Below are 20,762 nucleotides of genomic sequence, written 5' to 3' on the forward strand. Positions count from 1 at the left end.
GGAAATCGTCTGTCTCCTGTTCTACTGCAAAAAAATTTGCAATCTTTCACCCAGATCCAGCTTATATAGACCTCTATTCAGGACCGAACCTCTGGTGCACCCCTAGATGACTCCTCAGCAACCAATTCATCCTCATAATCACACTGAGACTACATGGCAGGTGGCATCTCTTTCAACAATTGATTCAAAATGAATCCATGCAACATATTTGTAAATATATTTGAACACATAAAATGCTTGACTTTTAATGTTCAAGGTTTATGTGATGCCCAGAAATGGAAGCTTGTGCGGCATATGTCAATAAATTGCAACCGGATATAGTGGCTATGCAAGAGCATAAACAGCATATGTATGCAGGCCGCACAGGACACTTTGCTGGTTATGACATTTTCTATGCAGGAGAACACTCTTTTTCTAGTGTCGTTTTTCTAGTGAAGCATGCCTTTCAGCCAGTTGTGGCTTTAAATGACAAGGAGGGTAGATGGATTATTATGCAGCGTCTTGTTCAAGGGTGAAATCTTTGAATTTGGCTTGGTTTATGCACCTCAATCTTCTTATAGCAGAACTTTGATTTGGGAAGCTATGAGCCGATATCCCTGGAGACAATATGCTTTCATCTGTGAGATTTTAACAATGCACCCCAACAAGGGGATAATACTTCTGGTAATACCCACATGTTGGCACATTGGTCTCAATTTATTTCTCAGCTCAGTCTTGTTGATCTTTGGAAAGACTTGAAGCCCATGCTTCCAGGCTATACTTTTCAACACAATGCACAGTCCGCCTATCGAGCTCGGCTAGATCGTTGCTATATGATCAATCCACAGCAATATGATATTTTTACTTGTCAAATATGGGTGGAATATGCTTTCCTACAGTCTGATCATGCTCCATTATGGCTGAGGTTGTCTTCTCATGCAGCCTCTTTGGGATAATTGTTGGATTGATATTAATTATGCATGGAATGCTTTTGCTTCTCGGATGCAGTCCGTAATTTGTGAGTATGGGAAGAATTATATGCATGTCTTGAGGAAGGCAATTGCTGAGGCCAAAGTTCAAATGTCAAAACTTGACAGAGCTTAGTTAAGTCAGGGATTTACATCAGCAAGAGATAGCATGCCTATGTCAAGCCAAGCTTCTTTTACAAACAAATGATCACAAGAGGATGCCAAATGGGAAAGCAAAACCAGGCAAAGAGCTCTTTTGGATAAGGGTTGATCATATAAAGAGTTCTTTAAAAGTCTGCATTACAAGAGGCAATCTGAAAATATTTGCGGGGTCTTGACATCTGATGGTTTTGGACCTCCTCACGGGCACATCTAGCTAATGCTCGTCTCCCATTTTGCTCAACAGTTTGGGCATATATATTCTCATTCATAGGAGGTCCTGATGGCCCGACGGGAGCTTTTATAGTATGTCTGTCCTATTATTTCCCCTGTAGGCTATACAGCTTGAGGAACCTTTGAAGAAAGGAAGCTGACTGAGGCAATACATTCTTGTGGCAATGGAAGTCCCCGGGCTGGGATGGTCTCACTGTAGAGTTCTTTCTTGCCTATTGGGATGATTTGAAGCCTATTTTACTGTCCATGATTAATTATGCTTGGCAAAATCAGCAAATGCCAGATGCTTGGAAAAAAGGATTGGTTAAGTTGATTCCAAGAAAGCATTTGTGTACATCATTTGTTGATTGGAGATCAATTACACTCATGCTTGTCATTTACAAGGTGATGGCTCAAATGGTGGTTAATAGAATCAAGGGTTGCATGATGGTCTACATCCTGCCTAATATGGCTTCGTACCTCATAGACATATCATCAATAACGCTGCCAATGCCTATGTTGGAATGGAATATGGAAAGTAGATGCAGCAAGATGTACTTTTGCTAATAGTAGACATTTTGAAGGCATTTGATATTGTACAACGGAACTTTATCAGTCACGTTCCTATCAAGTGCTTGCAGTGGGACCCAGGAGAGTGGGAGTAGGTCGATCATGGGCACCGAAAGAGGGGAATTCTCTTTTTTCGTTTCACGGTTGGTAGTGCCAGGAGATTTCAACTGAACAGTAGGGGTTGGGTTCCCTCCAGAGCCCCCCATTGGGACAGCTTTTTCATCACTGCAAATTTGCGTAGGAATTTCTAGAGGAGGCTCTGGAAATCCCTCAGAAATAGAAAGATCACTCTTTTCTTTTGGCTTTCTATTCATGGAGGGATTGCAGTGAACCTGTGGAGATCACGTTTTGGGGCTGATCCCACTTGCCCTCGCTGTCATTCTGCAGAGGAGTCAGTGCGACATTGCATTTGCAATGAGGACTATTTGGAAAGGGGTTGCGAGGATACTCAGCATTTTTCATACTTCCCCTTTCTTCATGACTTGGGGCTCGGTCGCATGGTTATCCCTTACTGGGCCCCAGGTGTTTTATGAGGGTAAGCCTTCTTCTTAGGCACTCTCGGTCCGCCAGCAGGTGATAGAGCCCTGCTCTCTTCAGGATGTACCACTTACTCCCTTCAGGGCTTCTCATGCTTCAGTGGACACCTCTTGGGAGATCTTGGCTAGCATTTCCTCTTGGCACATTTAGAGAGCTAGATGTACAGAGGCCTTGGATGGCACCCAGATACACCCTTCACAGGTGTTCACGGGTATTTGGACTGACACGGTTCACACTTTGATAGCCATTTGGGCTAGCATGCAGGGCCCTTCACGGACAGCCTCTTCTAGAAGGATTGTATTTCTTCGAGTTTGGAAGGGTTCTCCCTTTTTCTCGGAGGTTTCTACTGGATTGAGATGGCACTATCAGCCCCAATTCTTTCTTTTTGGCTTTTGAGTTTTTCATGCATTGCATGGTGTATCCCGTATGGAGCTTGCTCTAACGGTTTTCTTTAATACTTAATAGAAGTCTCTTTTTGGGGAAAAAAAAAAAAAAAACAACCGTGTCATCTGCTAACTCACTATCCAGGAGCTCTTCTTCCCGGCGGATAGGAAGTCTCAGCCCATAAATATCAGCTTGAGATCTAAGGTAGATACTCATAGCTTCCGCCACAAACAGAAAAAGAAAAGGGGCAAGAGGACATCCCTGGCGGACTGATCTGGAAATCTGAAATCTGTCCCCTCTTACCCCCCCAATAAGCACTTGGCTATGGGCTGATCTGTAGAGAGAGGATACTCCTCTAATCCATGCATCTGAAAAACCAAAGCGAGATAGAGTACCCTCTAAAAAATCCCAGTCTACTCTGTCGTAATCTTTCTCAAAGTCCAAAAGTAGAATGGCCAATCTCTGGCGGCTCTGCATGGTCCATTCTGAGGCCTCCCAAAATGAGAAAATATTATCAAAAATACTTCTGCCATGCACAAACCCTATCTGCGTGTCATGAATCAAATCTAGAAGAAAAACCTATAGCCGCTGACTGATGGCTTTCGCCAGAATCTTGTAAAAAGTGCACAATAGAGTGATGGGTCTCCATTGAGACACTAGATTCCTATTACCCTCCTTTGGGATGAGATGAATGAGACCATCTGTAAGTGAGTCCGGCATCTCACCAGAGTCCCACACGCCCTGCAGGGCTGATGTAATGTGATCACCAATCTGCTCCCAAAAAGTAATAAAAAAGGAAGGGGTAGGTCCATCCGAACCTAGGTACTTGCCCTTGTGAAGGGCAAGTAATGCAGTCTTGAATTCTGTATTGGTGAAAGGTGCATCCAGAGAAACAAACATCTCATCCTTCACTAGTACATGGATACACTGCCAAATAACCTCTCTGACATCATCTATAGCCTGTGTGCCCGGATCTGCAATAAGAAGGGATGCAAAAAAATCTGAAGCTACACGCATGACAGCATCAGGATTTGACTGTAACACCCCGTCTGAGTCAACAAGCTGCGAGACACTATCTCTACTATGTCTAGGCCCATGAGTAGAGAAAAAGTGTTTGTTGACCCTACCACCCATCTGAATCCAAAAGGATTCCCGTGCATGAAAGGCATATTCTGCTCTCTGATCCAACAATGTCTGCATATGAGCCCTTGCTGCAGCAAGGCGCTCCTGAATCCAAGCATCTGTGGGCCTCTTCTGCTCTTCCCTCTGAAGGGACGCTAACTGCTGGTGTATACCAATCTCACGTCTGAGAATATCACATCTCCTAGAATCAACGACTGTATGATAATAGTCACTAATTCCGGATAAGGCTGCAACTACCTGAGATGGGCGGACAGCTCCACCCTGTATGTGAGAAACCCAAATCTGTAAAATATCCTCCGTAAGGCTCTCCTCTGCATAAAAAGCATCCGGAATCCTGACACCGGCAGAGCGTCCTCTCCGATAAGGCTCAAGAATCTGCAACAGCATTGGAAAATGATCTGAGGTGGAAACCCCAGTAGAAATGCATACAAATCCTCCTCTGTCAAGTGCCCAATCGTCTACATAGAATCTTTCAATACGTGGATGGATGGGCATGTGTATTCTCTTGTTCGACCAAGAGTACCGAAGTGACTGTGGCATAACATGAAAGGCATCATCCAACCAAGTGTCCCTGCCACTATACTGAAAAAGAAAGGCATCACAGGCTGCCCTCTCCAAAGAATGAATTCCACCCTGTCTGCCTCCCTTTTTGTCTGATGGCAACTCAACCATGTTGAAATCGCCACCAATGATCCAAGAATCTGCAATGGGGGCCCAAGGGAGTAACTCCTTCCAAAAGGAGATCCGCTCCCCTCTATTGTTAGGAGCATAAAGATTGAGAAGACCAATCTTACGCCCTCCAATCAAAATAATAATCCATTGAGCTCTAGAGGGGGAAATAATACCATGACCAGCAACCAAGGGGAGAATAGAGGGAGAGACCGAAATGCAAGTACCTCCCCTTGTGGCCATAGCAAGCGACGAGAAGGTATGTCTTGAAAGCAGTTTGCCCAATTTAGAGCAATCACTAGCATCCAACTTGTGTTCCTGGATAAAAAGGATATCAATAGCACCTCTAATGACACCTGGATGAAGCTGATTCCGGATCAACTGCCTACGGCGACAGTGTGGAACTCCGCCTAGGCCTTGTATGTTCCAGCTGACCTGTCCTTTGCTTTGACAACTGCCCACATGGCAGCTCATGTGCTGCCCATGTGACAGTTCCAATATCACGAGGTCTATCTCCCCCATGCTCTCCTCATATGGGGGCTTACAGATGGGGAGGTGAGCATTCCAACACCCCCTCTTACCAACACATCCAGGCCCAATGGCAACACGTCGATGGCAATGTTCCAGTAACTCCTTGGTCGTAGTCCTCTGGAACATTTCGATGTCAAAATCTTTTCTTGGCTTTTCATCCAGTGGCTACTCCACTGCTTCCGCACACCATCCTGGTACACAGGTCCATCTTTGGTAGCACCTCCTAGAACCACCTCCTTCAGTCACGTTCCCGCCTCTGAGAACTCGAGCAATCCAGCCGTCACAATCTTCAAGTTGTCCCCCTCATAATGAGTGAACAACTTGGAGTCTTCCAGACACCATGCTCTAAGGGTCTGTTTCAACCCGTCCTTCCTTTGCCAAGATCTACAACCAATGGATATTTCCAAATAGCCTAGACAATGAACTCTCGCTGAGTTCTCAAGCACGTACTCTTCTGCCTTCAGTACTCTTTGTCCATCACCTTCTAGCAATCTGTGTCCGAGATTTGAAGAAGCACCAACACTTCCCCTTCTACCTTCGAAGAAGGCCAATTCCTTCCAATCTCGTATCTCCTGAGAAAAATGAAGAGCAGAGTCTCTCCACAGCATGCTATAAACGCTCAAATGCAAAATATCAAGTACATACCAGACTGTTGTACTGCTTGTGTGTTTGCTCTGAAAGCAAACCCTATACCTCATCGAGACACCCACCAAGAGTCTGTGTAATCCTCTACTGTCCCCTTCTGAAGTACAGCATCCATCGGACCATGAGACCCCACGTCCCTCCATGGAATCCACCCTCGTATTAGTGTCAACAGCCACGCACCTAGAAGGTACCAAGCGCTCCATGCTGTCCTTCACCTTCACAAAGGCATATGACACCTCATCGACCCACATCTCTATGTTATACATCCTCACTGTGATTTCTTGGTCAACATATCTGACCTCGGTAACACTCGGTGATGTCACCAGGAACAACTCTTCGATTACCACATTTTCTTTGGCCTCTCCCTCTGAATCTGAGTCGGACTCCTTCCTTTTGTTTTTCTGATCCGCCTTTTTCTTTCTGCAGTCCTTTGCGAAATGTCCTGGCACATCACAGTAGAAGCACTTCTTCTTCTGCTTCCTCTTGGAAGCGTCTACATCATCAGAGTTGTCTTTCTTGGACTTGCCACCGTTAGGCTTGCCCTTACCTCTACTAGTGTAATCCTTCGCCAACATCGCCTTGTTGTCTTTGCCGTCGTTGTAGAGCTTCTCTCGAGCTTCCTCTTGTAGCAGTAATGGACCCAACTCCTCAAACGTCAAAGGTTTAGTCCTCTGTCCTACTGTCACGGTTGTAACAAAGCTCTTGAAACTTCAAGGTAGTCTCCTCACTACCATCAAGGCCAAATGGCATGAGTCTGTCTTCTGACTAACTGCTGTCAGCTGATCCCTCACCACCTTGACCTTCGTCAAGTGGCTTTGTACCGTATCTCCTTCCATATCAAGATTGTAGAGTTGATGCTAAAGAAGCAAAATCCGAGAGGTGTTGTCCGTCTCGTATAGATCCTTCAGAGTGACCCACGCCTCTACTGATGTCTCGGCCATCTGGATTTGTGGAAGAACAGAGTCCGCCGTAGTTCCTATGATTAATGCCAGGGCATGGGCATCTCTGTCTTCCCAAGCTTCGAGCTCCTGCCTGTCTACTGCCATGACTATCTTCCCTTGCATGTCTACCATGTCCTCCGGCTTCGCCTCAACTCCCGTTGTCAGCTTCCACAACTTCCGAGCCACTAAATGGCTCCGGATTTTCACCTTCCAGATCAAGTAGTTGGTCCCATCTAGTTTCCCAGACTCTCCGCAGTTAGGGATAGTGAATGAGAGAAAACTGGGGGAGGAGAAAGGGCGAGCAGGGGCTGAAGAGGCTGTAGAGGTTGACATCTATGCTGTTATATCACACAGCAAAGTCAACCAAACTCAATTTTTAGTAGACCAGAACTCTGAATGTACCTAGCTGAACCTGAGCCACCCTCCTTCTCGCAAGGGCACAATCCTCTAGTCGTGGAAGTCGATTCCCAAGAGCGTTTGAATCAGGGTCGTGCTTCAAGGTCCCTGCCTTCAGGCTCCCACACCTGTGAGCCTCCTACTTGGGCTCTGATACCATGTTAGAAATGACCCAACAGAGGGTACGCATAGTGGAAGACTGATAGTAATGCCCACAAGCTCACACAGTGTGATGTGGGGTGTGGAATCACAAACTTCTTAGATGTGCAAGCCAGTAAATAGACAATGCTCAGAGACAAATATAGAAGCAACACTTTATATTTCCGTCCGTCCAAAAACTAGGACAGGATACAATACCAAAAGGTCCTTCTACTACAAGCCTGGCACTCCTAGATCTCTGAGCCTGCATGCTCCACCTCGAGCATATGTAGAATCTCAGTCTAGATCCCTTCCACCTTGCTGTCCGGAAGCAGCCTAGGTGGGCAGCACCTTGAGCTCAGTCTGCAGCCGTATGTCAGCCTCCTCCTCCTGTGTGTAGGTCCAAGTGTAGGTCCAAGGGTGGGCCTGTGGCTGCTGCTGTCTGCTCCCCAACTGCTGCTGCAAGTGATGAATGAATTAGGCCCAATGGATTCTTTATATAAGCCCAAGGCCTGCTCCACAAAAACCGACCAGCAGCATCATTCTGGCCGACCCAAACAGGCCGACCAGTCTGCTGGAAAACCGCCCTGAAAGGGCTCTCATTACAAGAGCCCTTGGCCCACAATACTAGGGCTTTGGCCCTCCTTTCAAGGGCAGATGCCCTCCTATATATTCAGGGTCCAGCCCCCTTCTGCCCTGCCATTTTCTAGGCATGGTAGGTTGGCTGGAACCAGCCCTATGCCTGGCCGAGCAGGCTGCTGGTAACCCCTGCCCTGTTGCGCCTCTGCCAGGCCCTTCTCGAGCGCCGTACAGATCCAATAAGCCTCCGTACAGCCCCGTACAGTGGGGCTGTACCCTGCTGATGTCAGCGGGCTTTGACAGAGCCTTGTTGCAGGTGGTACGCCTGTCCTTTGCCTTGACAGCTGCTCACATGGCAGCTCATGTGCTGCCCATGTGAGAGCCCCAATATCACCAGGTCTACCATGCTCTCCTCATATGGGGGCTTACAGATGGTGAGGTGACCATTCCAACACTCTTGGTGCCTTATTGTATGCGATAGCCACTCATCCTATGCTTCAATATATAGATCATATGGTGGCCACTTATGCCTTGCATGGTTTGGAGATCCCTGGAAGAAAGCCCATGAGTGCAAAAGCTTATGCTGAAGATTCCTTCTTCACTCCTAGGAATGCTGAGAAGGATCTTTTGCAACTTCATGTGTGCTTTATTGTTTTATGGAATGACTGCTGGTTTGCACGTGAACTTTCGAAAAATCCAAGCTTCTGCCTCTGCATGCCAAGGACTGGCATCATCTTTTGTGGGCGGGAGAAATTGTTTTGCCAAATCAAATTGCTCGTCATCTTGGCTATCCATCCCAGCGGTCCTCCAATCCAAATCATGTAAGAGAAAAAGGGCACCTCCTCTACTTTGTTCGAGCACCCTATCCAAACCGGCAAAAACCACTCCTTCGAATCCCAGTGAGTCTTTGTAGGTGGTTGGCCCTCCCATAACCAAAGGTGCCACCTTGCCCCCTTATGTCTCACTGCAATTGGAACTAGGTCAGTGGTCCAGTTCTTGCCCAAGCGATCTACCACTTTGACTCTCTACCACTCAACTGAATCCAAACTTCCCTCCTTCTCCAAGTCTCTCGCAATCTCTAACTAGAGAATGCCCAACATCCCCTAGAGTATGCACCAGTATGAGCCAAGGGACTGTCACAAAAACTAAATCTGGAGAGTCACCCCGGTCCTTGAGAATTGTTTGTACCCATGGTAGGGGGCCAGGAAATTGTGCAATCGCTCCCACCATGCCTCAAGGATCTTGGCATTATGTCTGCCCCCCTTAGATGAGAAACTTCCTATCCTCGTGTCTCTATCTCCGTGGGAAGGCAACTCCAAGTCCCAAAACACCTAGTTGGTCCACCGTCCCATTGTGCCCAACCAAATGTGTATCTGTTGCCCCAGCATAAGTCCCTCCTAATCTCACATCTGCAGGTGCCAAATGAATGGCTACATCTCAAACTCCTCAGAGCACGTGGGGCTGTGGCCTTGATAAGTCTGCTAGACAAATGATGCCAAACCCTATGAAGGCTCCACATCAGGGGGATCATCACCCAATCTCCCACATAAAACGTGTTAAGATGCTCTAGTAGCATCATGCCTCCGCCGGCCAAAGAAGAAAAGAAAGCTATCAGAAAGTCCGGAGCACTCTGCCTCTCTCCACAAGTCACAAGCATTTGACTACAAAGCTGAACTGCTCCCACGTACTCCTCTCAGCCACGGGCATCTGTGAGAAGGAAGCTCCTCCCTACTTGTCTTCACAAACTCCAGGTTGTTGAATTCACCTCCTAGAATCCAAGAGTCAATGTCGGGGAGGCTCTCAGTCAACTGCCTTTTTTTTTAAAAGTAGGGCATTACTGTCTGTAGGGAGGGGCGTACACGTTCAGAACTTTCAATCCTAGAATCCCCCTGACTTGGTAGAGGTATGCGATTATGTGGAATGTTGTGTCAAGGTATAGGGGAGATGTCCCAAACTCAGACAGAGCTATCTAATGTGGGCCCGTCAACGTACTACGGATCATCCATGACAACAAGAGAACCTAGAGCCTCTCCAATTAGGCCCAATCTACCTCAAATAGGTCCAACCCCCAACAAGGACTGAATGCAATACATGCCCGCTAGCCAGACCAAGGAGGAAAAGAGAATAGACTTGGTCTGGGAATTGTGAAATGAGATGAAAGCACTGCTGTTTGAGTCTAGCAAGTATGGCATATCCGAGCTTGCATCGCTGGTCGCATCGTGAAAATCAGATTAGAGAAAAGAACCACCAAGTATGTGTAAGATGCCGCACCTTCCATTGGTAATCTGTTCAGAGTGAACTGCTGCTCTCGGTGCATGGCTTCTTGGGATGTGTTGAAGATATGCCCTTGGTTTTACCAAGATTTGACCTTCAAATCATGTGTCTGGCAGAAAGTATGGGGTGCATCCAAGTGTTGCTAGAGGCCCTCCGCTCAAGATGAGAGTTTGTCTGCCTCAATGACAGATCTGAGTGTGAGTATGTGATCTAGAATCGCATCATAAACCGTTCATTATGTGTGTCGAGCACTGATGCATAGATATTGGACATGAAATACCCAATCATAATGGTCCGATAGTTTTCTAGGCTCATGGGATCCCCTGCTTTGTGAAGGGGAGTGATGGAGTTAAGGGTCTAGGTGTGTGGGAGACCGGTGCAAACCGCTTCATTAAAAAGCTTTCTACGTTTGGGAAGATAGCAATTATCCCAAATTCAATGCATTAATACGTAGCCCCTCATAATTTTTTACTCAGCTGTTATGAAGCTTCAAGGCTGCGTGTTTGATGCCATCTATGGTCCAAAGCGTGCAAGAGGTAGGGCAGGGCAGTTGTGTGAGGGCGGTTGAGGAGTGTTGTATAGTGTGCGAGCATAGGAGTGCCATAGCATGGTGTCCGTCAGAGGAGCGGGGGCCCATGGCTCATGAAACTTCTGCTAGAAGTCCTAAGAGTTGTTACTATTTTTGTTTTTAATTAACTCCTAGTTTTGGCAAACAAAGGCCTACTTCTTCTGGCGAACCAGATGGCGATACTCGCATAGTCTCTGCCTCATGCAGAGGGTAATGGTTAGTCTCAAATCTATGTTGATGGTGTAGAGCCTTATGTCATGATATGTAGTGTGAGTGGGTGGCGTCATGGTGTGTTGATTGGAGGCCTCGATGTAGATAGGTATTTGGATTGGGGATATCCACATGGTATGCTCAATGTTTATATAAGCACAAGCATGTTGGCATTCTTCTGGCACTAGCTTACAATTTGCCACCCGGACATGGACTCCTCGATTTTTGGAGGTGACTTTAACAATCTAGTGTTTAAGAAGAGCAAGAGAGAGGCCTCCCTGGTTGTTAGACCATGTTCTAGAGATTCCCTAGGCAATAAGCTGGGTTCTCTGGAAACAGGTTGGGTTTTCAAATAGCTAGCTGTGTTTTTCTTTTCCCATGATCAGCCCCCTTTGGATTGCTGATGTATGGTTGATTCTCAAGTTTTAACAGAAGGCTATTTTCTCTCGGGGAAAAATAAAATAAAATCCTCTTCTTCAAACCACAATTGATCTGGAAGAGAACAATTGCATGCAAGCAAAATCTAGGAGTTATTCTTTCAATTCAAGGTGAAATCGGGCTCCAAAGCAGAAACAACAAGCTGAAAAACTAATCACGATTAGCTTAGAGATGTCTACTGAATCGAACAGGCGCCTAGTGGTTAGCAGGAGGCAAAAATCCAAATCACAATTTCTGTTTTGTGTTTTAGTAGCTTAAAAAACGTGGGAGCAGTGAAGTTCTCAACAATCAAGTTCTCGCTCTAAAGCTGATTAAAAGCTAGAAAGAACAATCTCTTTTTTTTAAAGTACATTACACTTACAGATTAATAAAAATATAGATATACCCATTTAATCAAATATCCCTAGCCTACACAATGGGAAATAACTTCAATAATTGTTAATTCTCTATTTAAGCTGTTATCCCATGACCCCTCTACCCATGCACATAATTGATGCATAATTAGGCCTAGAACAGTTAATTGTACATGAAGGATTAACTCATATCTATAGGGGGAACTAAAATTAGGGAGTGTATTTTGCAAACGGCTATCATATTACTCTCCAGAGGACAAAACTGTATCATACGTCACATCAGATTGATTAATTTTCCCACTCGCGCTAACGAGTCACAAGAGCTGTGTTCTCCCAACCTGGGTGACTCTTTCAATGCTCATGATAGATCTAGCCAAGGTTTCCTACCATAGACTTGCAATTAGCCGCATGGCACTAATTACGTTCACATGCCCATTTACTCTCACATCACCCTACCATCAACCATGTATGGATAGCCCTTCGCCAGCATAACTATTCTTGCCATTATCTAGGCATACCCAGAGTCTTGTGAACACCAAGTCCCCTCGTGACACACAAGAACCTCATCAATCAACCTTAGACCATCAGTTCGCAATCATAAACAGCTGATCCACTTGAGTTCATGGTTCATTCTGATTGGAATGTGAAATGAGTCTTAACCCAATTCTCAAATAAAACAGAAATCAGAGCTCTTAAGTTTTGAAGTACATTAATGATTTATAACGCCTAGCTTTTTTAAAGATATTTCCATGAAAACTTTCAAATATTTCTCTTCTTTTCTTCTTTATTATCAACGCCATCAATGGCTATTGTAATCCACTTACTTCCAACCTAAACCTCCACTTATTATTTGATATTTTCATTTGGTTGTTTACTAGTACATCATAGAGATTTTGGGTTATGTTGGATGCTTTTAAAACAGAAAACAATGTCTGAGAGTTTGAGAAGTCAATTAAAAATGTGGAGAGGCACTTACAGTTTCTGATTTTTCATTGCCTAAACATGAAGGATTATGAGCTCTTTGAGACGATGGACGGTAGTTGTTACTCTCTGATATTCTGTGTCTGTATTCTACTATTTCTGAGTCATGATCATCATCTAAGGAAAGAGAAGCCATCTCTGTGCCTTGTATTTTTATTTCCTGCATGTCACTTTTTCTTAGAAAAATATTCGGCTGCAGTTTCCTTTCAATTTGTTATAAAGACAACATTTACTCATGTAAGTCCATCAAAGGTATACCTCGTCATGAAATCGGCGCTGTAGGCATCTCATCCTGCGCTGAACCTCATCATGTTTTTGCTGTTCAGCCAAGTGAAAACCTTCTAATTGTGATTCTAACCATTGAAGATTACGAAATCGTTCTATGTAAGTGGAAAAAAGACCCTGTAATTCCTTTTGCAGTATCTCATACTCGTCCATATATGCAGGCCTAGATAGAGTAACTAAACAGATTCAGGGTACATAAACTTCACTGTTTACATGTTTGTTTCTTTCTGGTAAGAAGCGTTAGCCACTTAAACTAGATTTGTGCCTAAAGATGGACAACTGAGAAGCCTTGTAAAAGATTCCAAAGATTGACAAAACCTGCAAGTTATAAAGCACATTTCTAACACCTTTGCATTCATAAGATTGCTACTCCTTCAATTGCACCTTCGCATTCATAAGATACTACTCCTTCAATTGCATCCCTTCCAAATGGTCTGGAATGCAAAATTATCACTTCTTTTCATGAATCAAGGAGCTTTGATGCAGGAAAACTACATTGAGGTTCAGATGTTGGAGGCATGAAGTAGGGAATAACAAACAGGCAGTACACAATCATTTATCATTTTATTGAAGAATGGAGGCACCTCATGAACTGCGAAAGTGGTTCAAGAAGGGAAGACAATAGGGAAGAATACAACCAAATTTTAGAACAAGAATTATGCGAAGATCCCTGAGAAAGCTGAAATGCAATATTTACAGAGAGACTCCAAATAGGCATAGAGATAAAAGCAACTTATATCAAAGCATCTGTCATAAGGCCACTGCAAGAGAAAGGACAATCGAAACGTAGGCAATCAACTCTCTTTCTTTATTTCTATCTCAATGTTATAACCTTGTTTTCTGAATGCAAAATATGCATTTCATTGTTAAGCCAAACCTTTCCAAGGCTTTAACTCAAACCAGATGCAAACAGCAATTTTGTAGTCCTTCTAGTATTAGATCTGTTCCTAATGTGATTATCCCTTTAGCTTCTATTTAAGGAAAGTATATACATGTTTTTAGTATAATCATCTGGAAAGCGCTTAAAAGTCAAGCTTGAAATAGACGTATATGTTACAATTGTGATTCCCCTCTTAGCTATGTGCTAAGGGCAATTATTCTAACTTAACCATACACAATATGAGCTTGTCTCAAAAGTATTAAACACTTTTCTTAAATGTCATCTACTTGAAACCAGCTAGTCTCTTTGTTAACAAAAAGAAGGCCATACTATTTATTGTCAAGTTAGAATATCTTCCAACCCCATTCGGGAGTTTTAATGAACCCCATACTTGTATGTATGTACTTGTATGGATCCACCTGATTAACTTGGTTAGCCTAAAAACTTGGATGGGTAAGGGAAGGCTTGACACTACTACTCCCGCTCGAGCTGCTCCGGCTAGCTGCTTCCTCCCCCTCACATCACCACCTTGCCTCCCTCCTTGCTCAGCCACGCAACTTCCTTGCCATCTCCATCCTTCTGCTGCTCTTATTGTGCTTCACAAGTGACTGCTTCCGCTTTGCTGGGTCTGCCTTGGTTGCTAGCTTCATCCGCCAGTCGCCCCTTGCTGCCGCCGCTCGCCAGTCATTGGGGGTGGTGCTTTTTCTGCCCCATCTTGTTCCTTCTTGTGAACGGGGTTTTTTGCCCCTTGTCATTTTGGCAGCTCTCTAGAGGTAGGAGATTTCTCCCTTAGCCTGGGGGCCTCATCCAAGACATCATGTGAATTGTGGGATTGGATGCATTATGAATTTGAGTGCTTTGTGAGCTCGAGCTCAGTCAGTAGGAGCTTGTGTTGGGCTGTGTGGTCCACTGGTTTTTTTTTAGGTTGTCTGGCTTCCGGGGAAAATGTAGCCAGTGTATGAATTGAATGTGTAGAGACAATGATGTTGAATGAATGCCTTTTACCTTCTGGTGGTGTTGTTCGGTTGTTTTAAACGTGGATGAGGATGGCTCTGAAGGCGGATTAGGCTCTACTGCTTTTGTCCATCCACCGTCTCATACAGCGCCTACAAGATTTGGGTTACGACCAGGAGGTCATTTGGACCGAGCGTGCCTCCATCGCGGGTCTCATAGTGAAGATGGGTCCGGAAAAAAAGACCCCAAGATAAGTGTATGATGCAACTACCTCAACAGATGACCCATCAAATACGAACTGCTCCTGGCGCATAACGGTTCGAGATGTATTGAAGATCATAACCTTGGTTTTACCCAGGTTGACCTTCAAATCATGAGACTCACAAAAGGACTGTAGTTCGTCAAGGTGTCTCTAGAGCCCCTCTGCCGAGGAAGACAAGAGAGCCACGTCGTCTGTGTAAAGCAATATCCAGATCAGCGTGCCCGCAAGAGAGCAACCTACCCCCCCCCTGTGACTGCAACACTATCTCAAGCTCGTCAACGTAGAGACCAAACAAGGTAGGTGATAATGGACATCCTTGTTTGACGCCGATACTGCTCATGATCTCGTCAGTTCACCCAGATCCTGCCCGGACTGTGCGTGAAACTCGCTCATAAAGTGCCATGACAGTCCAAATGACCTCCTGGTCGTAACCCAAATCCTGTAGGCGCCGTGTGAGATGGTGGATGGACAAAAGCAGTAGAGCCTAATCCGCCTTTAGAGCCATCCTCATCCACGTTTAAAACAACCGAACAACACCACCAAAAGGTAAAAGGCATTCATTCAACATCATTGTCTCTACACATTCAATTCATACACTGGCTACATTTTCCCCGGAAGCCAGACAACCTAAAAAAAAACCAGTGGACCACACAGCCCAACACAAGCTCCTACTGACTGAGCTCGAGCTCACAAAGCACTCAAATTCATAATGCATCCAATCCCACAATTCACATGATGTCTTACTTCATAACACGCGGAGTCCGGGCAGGATCTGGGTGAACTGACGAGATCATGAGCACTGTCGGGGTCAAACAAGGATGTCCATTATCACCTACCTTGTTTGGCCTCTACGTTGACGAGCTTGAGATAGTGCTGCAGACACGGGGGGGGGGGTAGGTTGCTCTCTTGCGGGCACGCTAATCCGGATATTGCTTTACACAGACGACGTGGCTCTCTTGTCTTTCTCGGCAGAGGGGCTCTAGAGACACCTTGACGAACTACAGTCCTTTTGTGAGTCTCATGATTTGAAGGTCAACCTGGGTAAAACCAAGGTTATGATCTCCAATACATCTCGAACCGTTATGCGCCAGGAGCTGTTCGTATTTGATGGGTCATCTGTTGAGGTAGTTGCATCATACACTTATCTTGGGGTCGTCTTTTCTGGACCCATCTTCACTATGAGACCCGCGATGGAGGCACGCTTGGGCAGAGGATATGCTTTATTGACTAGACTACAGAGGCAATGCTTCCGCTCTCACTTTCAGGATCCACAGACCAAAGGGTTGCTTTTTGACTCCTTGGTCTGCCCAGCGGGAATGTACGGCAATCCATGTTGGGAGCCAGACTTATCGGATACAGAGTGGGCCAGGGTGGAGCGGCTACAGGTTCTCACGTTATCACGGATGATCTGTGGTAAGCCATTTGTTCGTCACCAGATCATTCGGGCGGAGTTTGGGTCACCCCCATTACAGCTAGATGCTGCATTTCAATCACGTTGATAGGACAAAATCTATATCAAGTTTTTGAGCACTGTAAATAGTTGTGGGTAGGCACATAGTTGTACACATCTAGGGTAGGTGTGGGCTTTTGGCATTTGTGGATTTTTCTTTCACAAGCATGATGGACTGATGTATAGTTTTTTGAGATAATAAAGTATGTTTTGTAGGGACTTCATGGGAAATGATGAAATGCAATGTGGTTGTACCAGACTTCCAAAGCAAGGGTGTCTAGTGTGTGATCAAGCGAAATGTTTTTGGGGTCATGTAAAGTCAAGTCATGAAGGGTTTTTTTATATTTTCCTAAGTCAATGTGCACTTGCATGTTACAGGAATTTGATATGTTATGGTGTCCATGTCAAAGGGCTTTTCATGTGTGTGTACGGGGTTGCATGCAAGCTTTAATGTGCATGCTAATGTGTGTGGGAATTGTGTGACTAAAGGTCCAAAATGTGCATTTAATGTGATTTGGGGGAAATGTCTTGAGAGTGGTAAAATGTCACTGATGAGGTGGCAAATTAGGCTTAGGTGGCTGGACTGATTGGGAAGGCATCCTGCACATGCAAGGTGGCTACGTGATGGATGAAGGGGAGCTTCTAGGCTGTGAGCTGGAGCTACGTGGAGATGGCGGCTGGGAGCAGATTCGGTTTTACGCTGGAAGAATCTACGTAGGTAGGGGCTCTGAGAAATAAAGGTGGAACAATCAGAGAGGTGGGAGAGGCTCGCAGTTGTTGATGGGAGGTCATGCGTGAGCAGGAAGCTGAAACCTGTGCATGAAGACATCGTGTGTATTGACAAAGAGAGCTTTGTGAGCTAGGGAAGTTGTGGTGGGATTTCGACTGGAGGAGCTTGGAGTAGATGGGCTCTAGGTGCTTCATGTTGACGAACTTTATGGCACAATTGGCTCTGGCTGGAGTCTTGTAGCGAACTCTATGGTAGCTGCTTGAGGTGCTTCTGCTGGCTGGAGGTTCAGAGCGACGCAGAGGCCTGTGAGCAACAGAGAGTATGCACCATGCGCTTCTTGGTTTCATGGGGAAGGCGTCGCTACTACACAGGCTGAAGGACCTTGAAGAGGCGTGAGCTCCATGAGCTCTATGAGCATGAGAGAAGTCGTGAAGGTGGAGATGAGCGACGAGCTGTAGCAGACTAGCGTGGAGAGCACTGGCTATTGCTCTTATTGGGAGCTGCTGGATTTGAGGAGGATGACTATGCAGGCAGTTTGCTTTGGAAGGAGCTATATGGCTGTGGCGTCATTTATGCTGGCTGGAGGTCCTTGGACAGAGGTTGTGTGTGAGTAAGAGGGTGCTGCAATGTGCACACGGGTTGGCTAGTTGTGGTGTGAGCACTCAGTTGCTTCAAAGCTGGAAATAGTGAGGCCTTTGGCCACATGCGGGTGCCGGGTGTTGCTGCAGAGACCTCAACTGATAGAATCTCCAGAGATGGCGGGCTGCATCATTGCTAGTGCTCGATGATGATTTTGGGAAAGATATGATAAGGTTAGCTTGTGGGTTGATATCTTGAAGAGTCACGAAGATAGCCTTCATGTGGGCTGTGGGTTCATAGTATTCTGAGGCTGACTGTTTTCTGAGTTTTGGGGGGAAGTTCAGTTCTAAGTTCAGTCTGTTTCGGGCTGTGTAGTCTTTTGTCTCTCTTTGAGTCTGTGTGATCCATGTTCAGCCAATTTTTTTTGTGGGGGTTTGTCTCGGTGCCTATTACAAAGAGACATACTTTGGAATCTGGTTCATAAGCTCATCATCTACGAGCCCACATTGCAGCTGATCCCTATGAAGTCTCAGCTATCTGACGTGGTGAAGTACATAATTCCTGGTAGTCTTTCCTTTTTTTTCTTATCATCTTTTTGGCAATCCTGCTGGGGACAGGAGGAGTTTTGAATTGAGATTGGGTACTCAAGACAAAACGGTCCAGAAGAATTGGCTGGGGAATGTTTTGTGTGGTTAGGGATTGAAACTATGAAGACAAAGCCTCGCATGAGAGTGATTCATTGTGAGTTATGTGGGGAGTGTGGACACAGGAGAGATAGATGCCTTGATGTTGAACTTCGGGTGATACGTCTCCGTGCTAAGGTTCAAAAGGCTTTGAAAGTGATTGCTCTTAGGAAGAAGAATGCCAGTCAGATGCAAGGTAAGCTTTCTTCAGTATAGTAATTATTTTTGCTTTCTTCCCAGAAGAGGTTGGGTGGTATTTCTGGTTGGAAGTGTGTTTGAGATAAGTTAGTTAAGAGGAGAGATGGCTCATAAATTTCCTTGATTTCACGGATTGCCCAATGAAGATCCAGAGAGGTTTTTAGAGTGCTTGGAGTTCACAGCTCTTATTAAAGACAGGAATGCTCCAGAAGTCCTTCTTCAGATTCTATCCTTTTGTTTGTTGGGAGAAGCGAAAACTTGGCTGCACACTTTCTCTGCAAGGATGCGTGATGATCATGGTGCTCACAGAAACCCGACTTATCCAGAGGTGAGGACAACTTTCCTAGACAGGTTTATGTGTGTCAGAGATCCTGATGGCATTTGGAGAGAGCTATGTTTAGTGCAGCAATAGCCGACTCAGTTAGTGGATGAGTATGTCGGTAAGTTCATGGTGATCCTTTCCCAAGAACAAGGAGGACCTAGCATCATTGACCCCGAGATGCAGAGCAAAGCCCTTTTAGGTAAGCCGGTGATACACGGCCTTACCCTGTGCTTAGAGCCCTAGAAGCTCTTGCTTCACCGAGGGCTTCTCACAGGCAACCCCTGTACAAGAGGTTTAGTGGCAATAGTCCCACAGGTGGATTTTCTCAAAAGCTCCCCTCACCGAGAAAGGTTCCCCCTTGATGCGAAGCATTAACAAGGTTTGGCAGCACTTGTCCTAAAGGCTTATTTGTACCAACTCGAGGTATTGGGAGGCGTTTGAGCGGAAGTCACCTATATGGCATCCAGAGGTTGGGATCAAGGGGGACTCGGGTTGGGGCAAAGGACGCACTCTAATGGATATAGTGGGATAGTGGCTCAGCCAGTCATTTTTGGGCCTAGAGCTGCCTTCCCATGGAGGCAAAGGAACAAAGTTGGGCACTCTCATTTGAGGGGGACAGGCACTGGATGGTGGAGATTGATGCTATGATCACAAACGTCATGGTGGGAGGTACTCAACATTGTGTCGAGCCCCCCTCACTTCTACACACGGTTTCTTAGGATAGGGGTGCCCCTTAGGATTCAAATTTTACAGTAGTCCCTCCACTCCTAGTGATAAAAACTATACTTCTTCAGCACAAGTTCCAGTCTCGCCAAGACAGGAGGAGGCACGGTGATACCTCTGGTTTTGGGAGAGCTAGACTCTTCGAGAGATTCAGTGGGGACCGAGTAAGTCATTTTGGCCCATACAAGTAGGGCACTCTAATAGAGTGGAGGAGGTTCCCTTCTTCTCGGTTGCCCTCCAAATCTTTCCCCTCACCACACGGTCCACTAGACCACCACCTCTTGGTTCTGTACCCTGCAACAACTGGTACGATGAGGAGTGCAAGGCTTATCGCCAACAGCTTCGACTTGAAACGAGATGTCACCTCCCGAACACACCAGAACGGTACGTAAGTACCGACGTCTCGTATGTCGGAAGAAGCAGGCATTTCTTCGTCGAAATGAGGAGGAGCCCTAAGGCATTCACATTGGAAACAACCAGAAGGGGAACGTTGAGATTTGAAGAAAGAAAGACCTACTAAGTTTCCACAACATAACAAGTGCACTTCTTTGTCATACTCATAAATTCTTGCAACCAAACATCTACAAGATTTGATTTTGATATATAGCTTTCTTTAGAAAGTGAAACTAATGGATAATGCATGGAAAAAAGATTTAATCTAACCTCACATTCATAAAGGTAGCAAGCCGTTCCTCACTCCGTTCTAGCTCCAATTTCCGTTTCTTTAAAGTTGACTGTAAACTCTGCTCATCAGCTTCAGTTTGCAACAGCTCTTTTCCAGTAACAGTAATTTTTTCGTGCATTGAATCAATGGCCTCTTTTAAGGCCTTCTCCACTTCATCCAGATCTATATTGTTGGTGGTTACCCTCAACCTTTCATCCTAGAACAAAAATATTACAGGTGGTCAAAGTTGAACCCTTTGAACCCTATATTTGACTGGCAACAATGAATCGTAATATGAATCAGTATTTTAAGCACCTTGTTCCCACACGTGTGTGCACTGTGCACACAGATACACC

At 45.4% G+C, this 20,762-nt stretch overlaps 1 protein-coding gene across 3 annotated transcripts in view; it reads right to left on the reverse strand.

Moving 5' to 3' along the window:
- LOC147900802 (uncharacterized) overlaps positions 1-20,762 on the reverse strand; it is a 72,624-nt gene that overhangs the window by 9,980 nt on the left and 41,882 nt on the right. For 2 of the 3 annotated variants that reach the window (XM_087376174.1, XM_087376175.1), the window contains exons 3-5: positions 20,406-20,623; positions 12,935-13,124; positions 12,672-12,836 (exon numbers count right to left, since the gene is read on the reverse strand). In XM_087376174.1, coding sequence (XP_087232300.1) covers positions 12,672-12,836; positions 12,935-13,124; positions 20,406-20,623 — 573 coding nt within the window. The remainder of the gene's footprint in view (positions 1-12,671; positions 12,837-12,934; positions 13,125-20,405; positions 20,624-20,762) is intronic. The other variant, XM_087376176.1, reaches the window with a different exon arrangement.

This window comes from Dipteris shenzhenensis, chromosome 6, assembly GCF_047967505.1.
Source record: "Dipteris shenzhenensis isolate YYH24624 ecotype China chromosome 6, Dip_SZ_1.0, whole genome shotgun sequence".
NCBI classification, from domain to species: Eukaryota; Viridiplantae; Streptophyta; class Polypodiopsida; order Gleicheniales; family Dipteridaceae; genus Dipteris; species Dipteris shenzhenensis.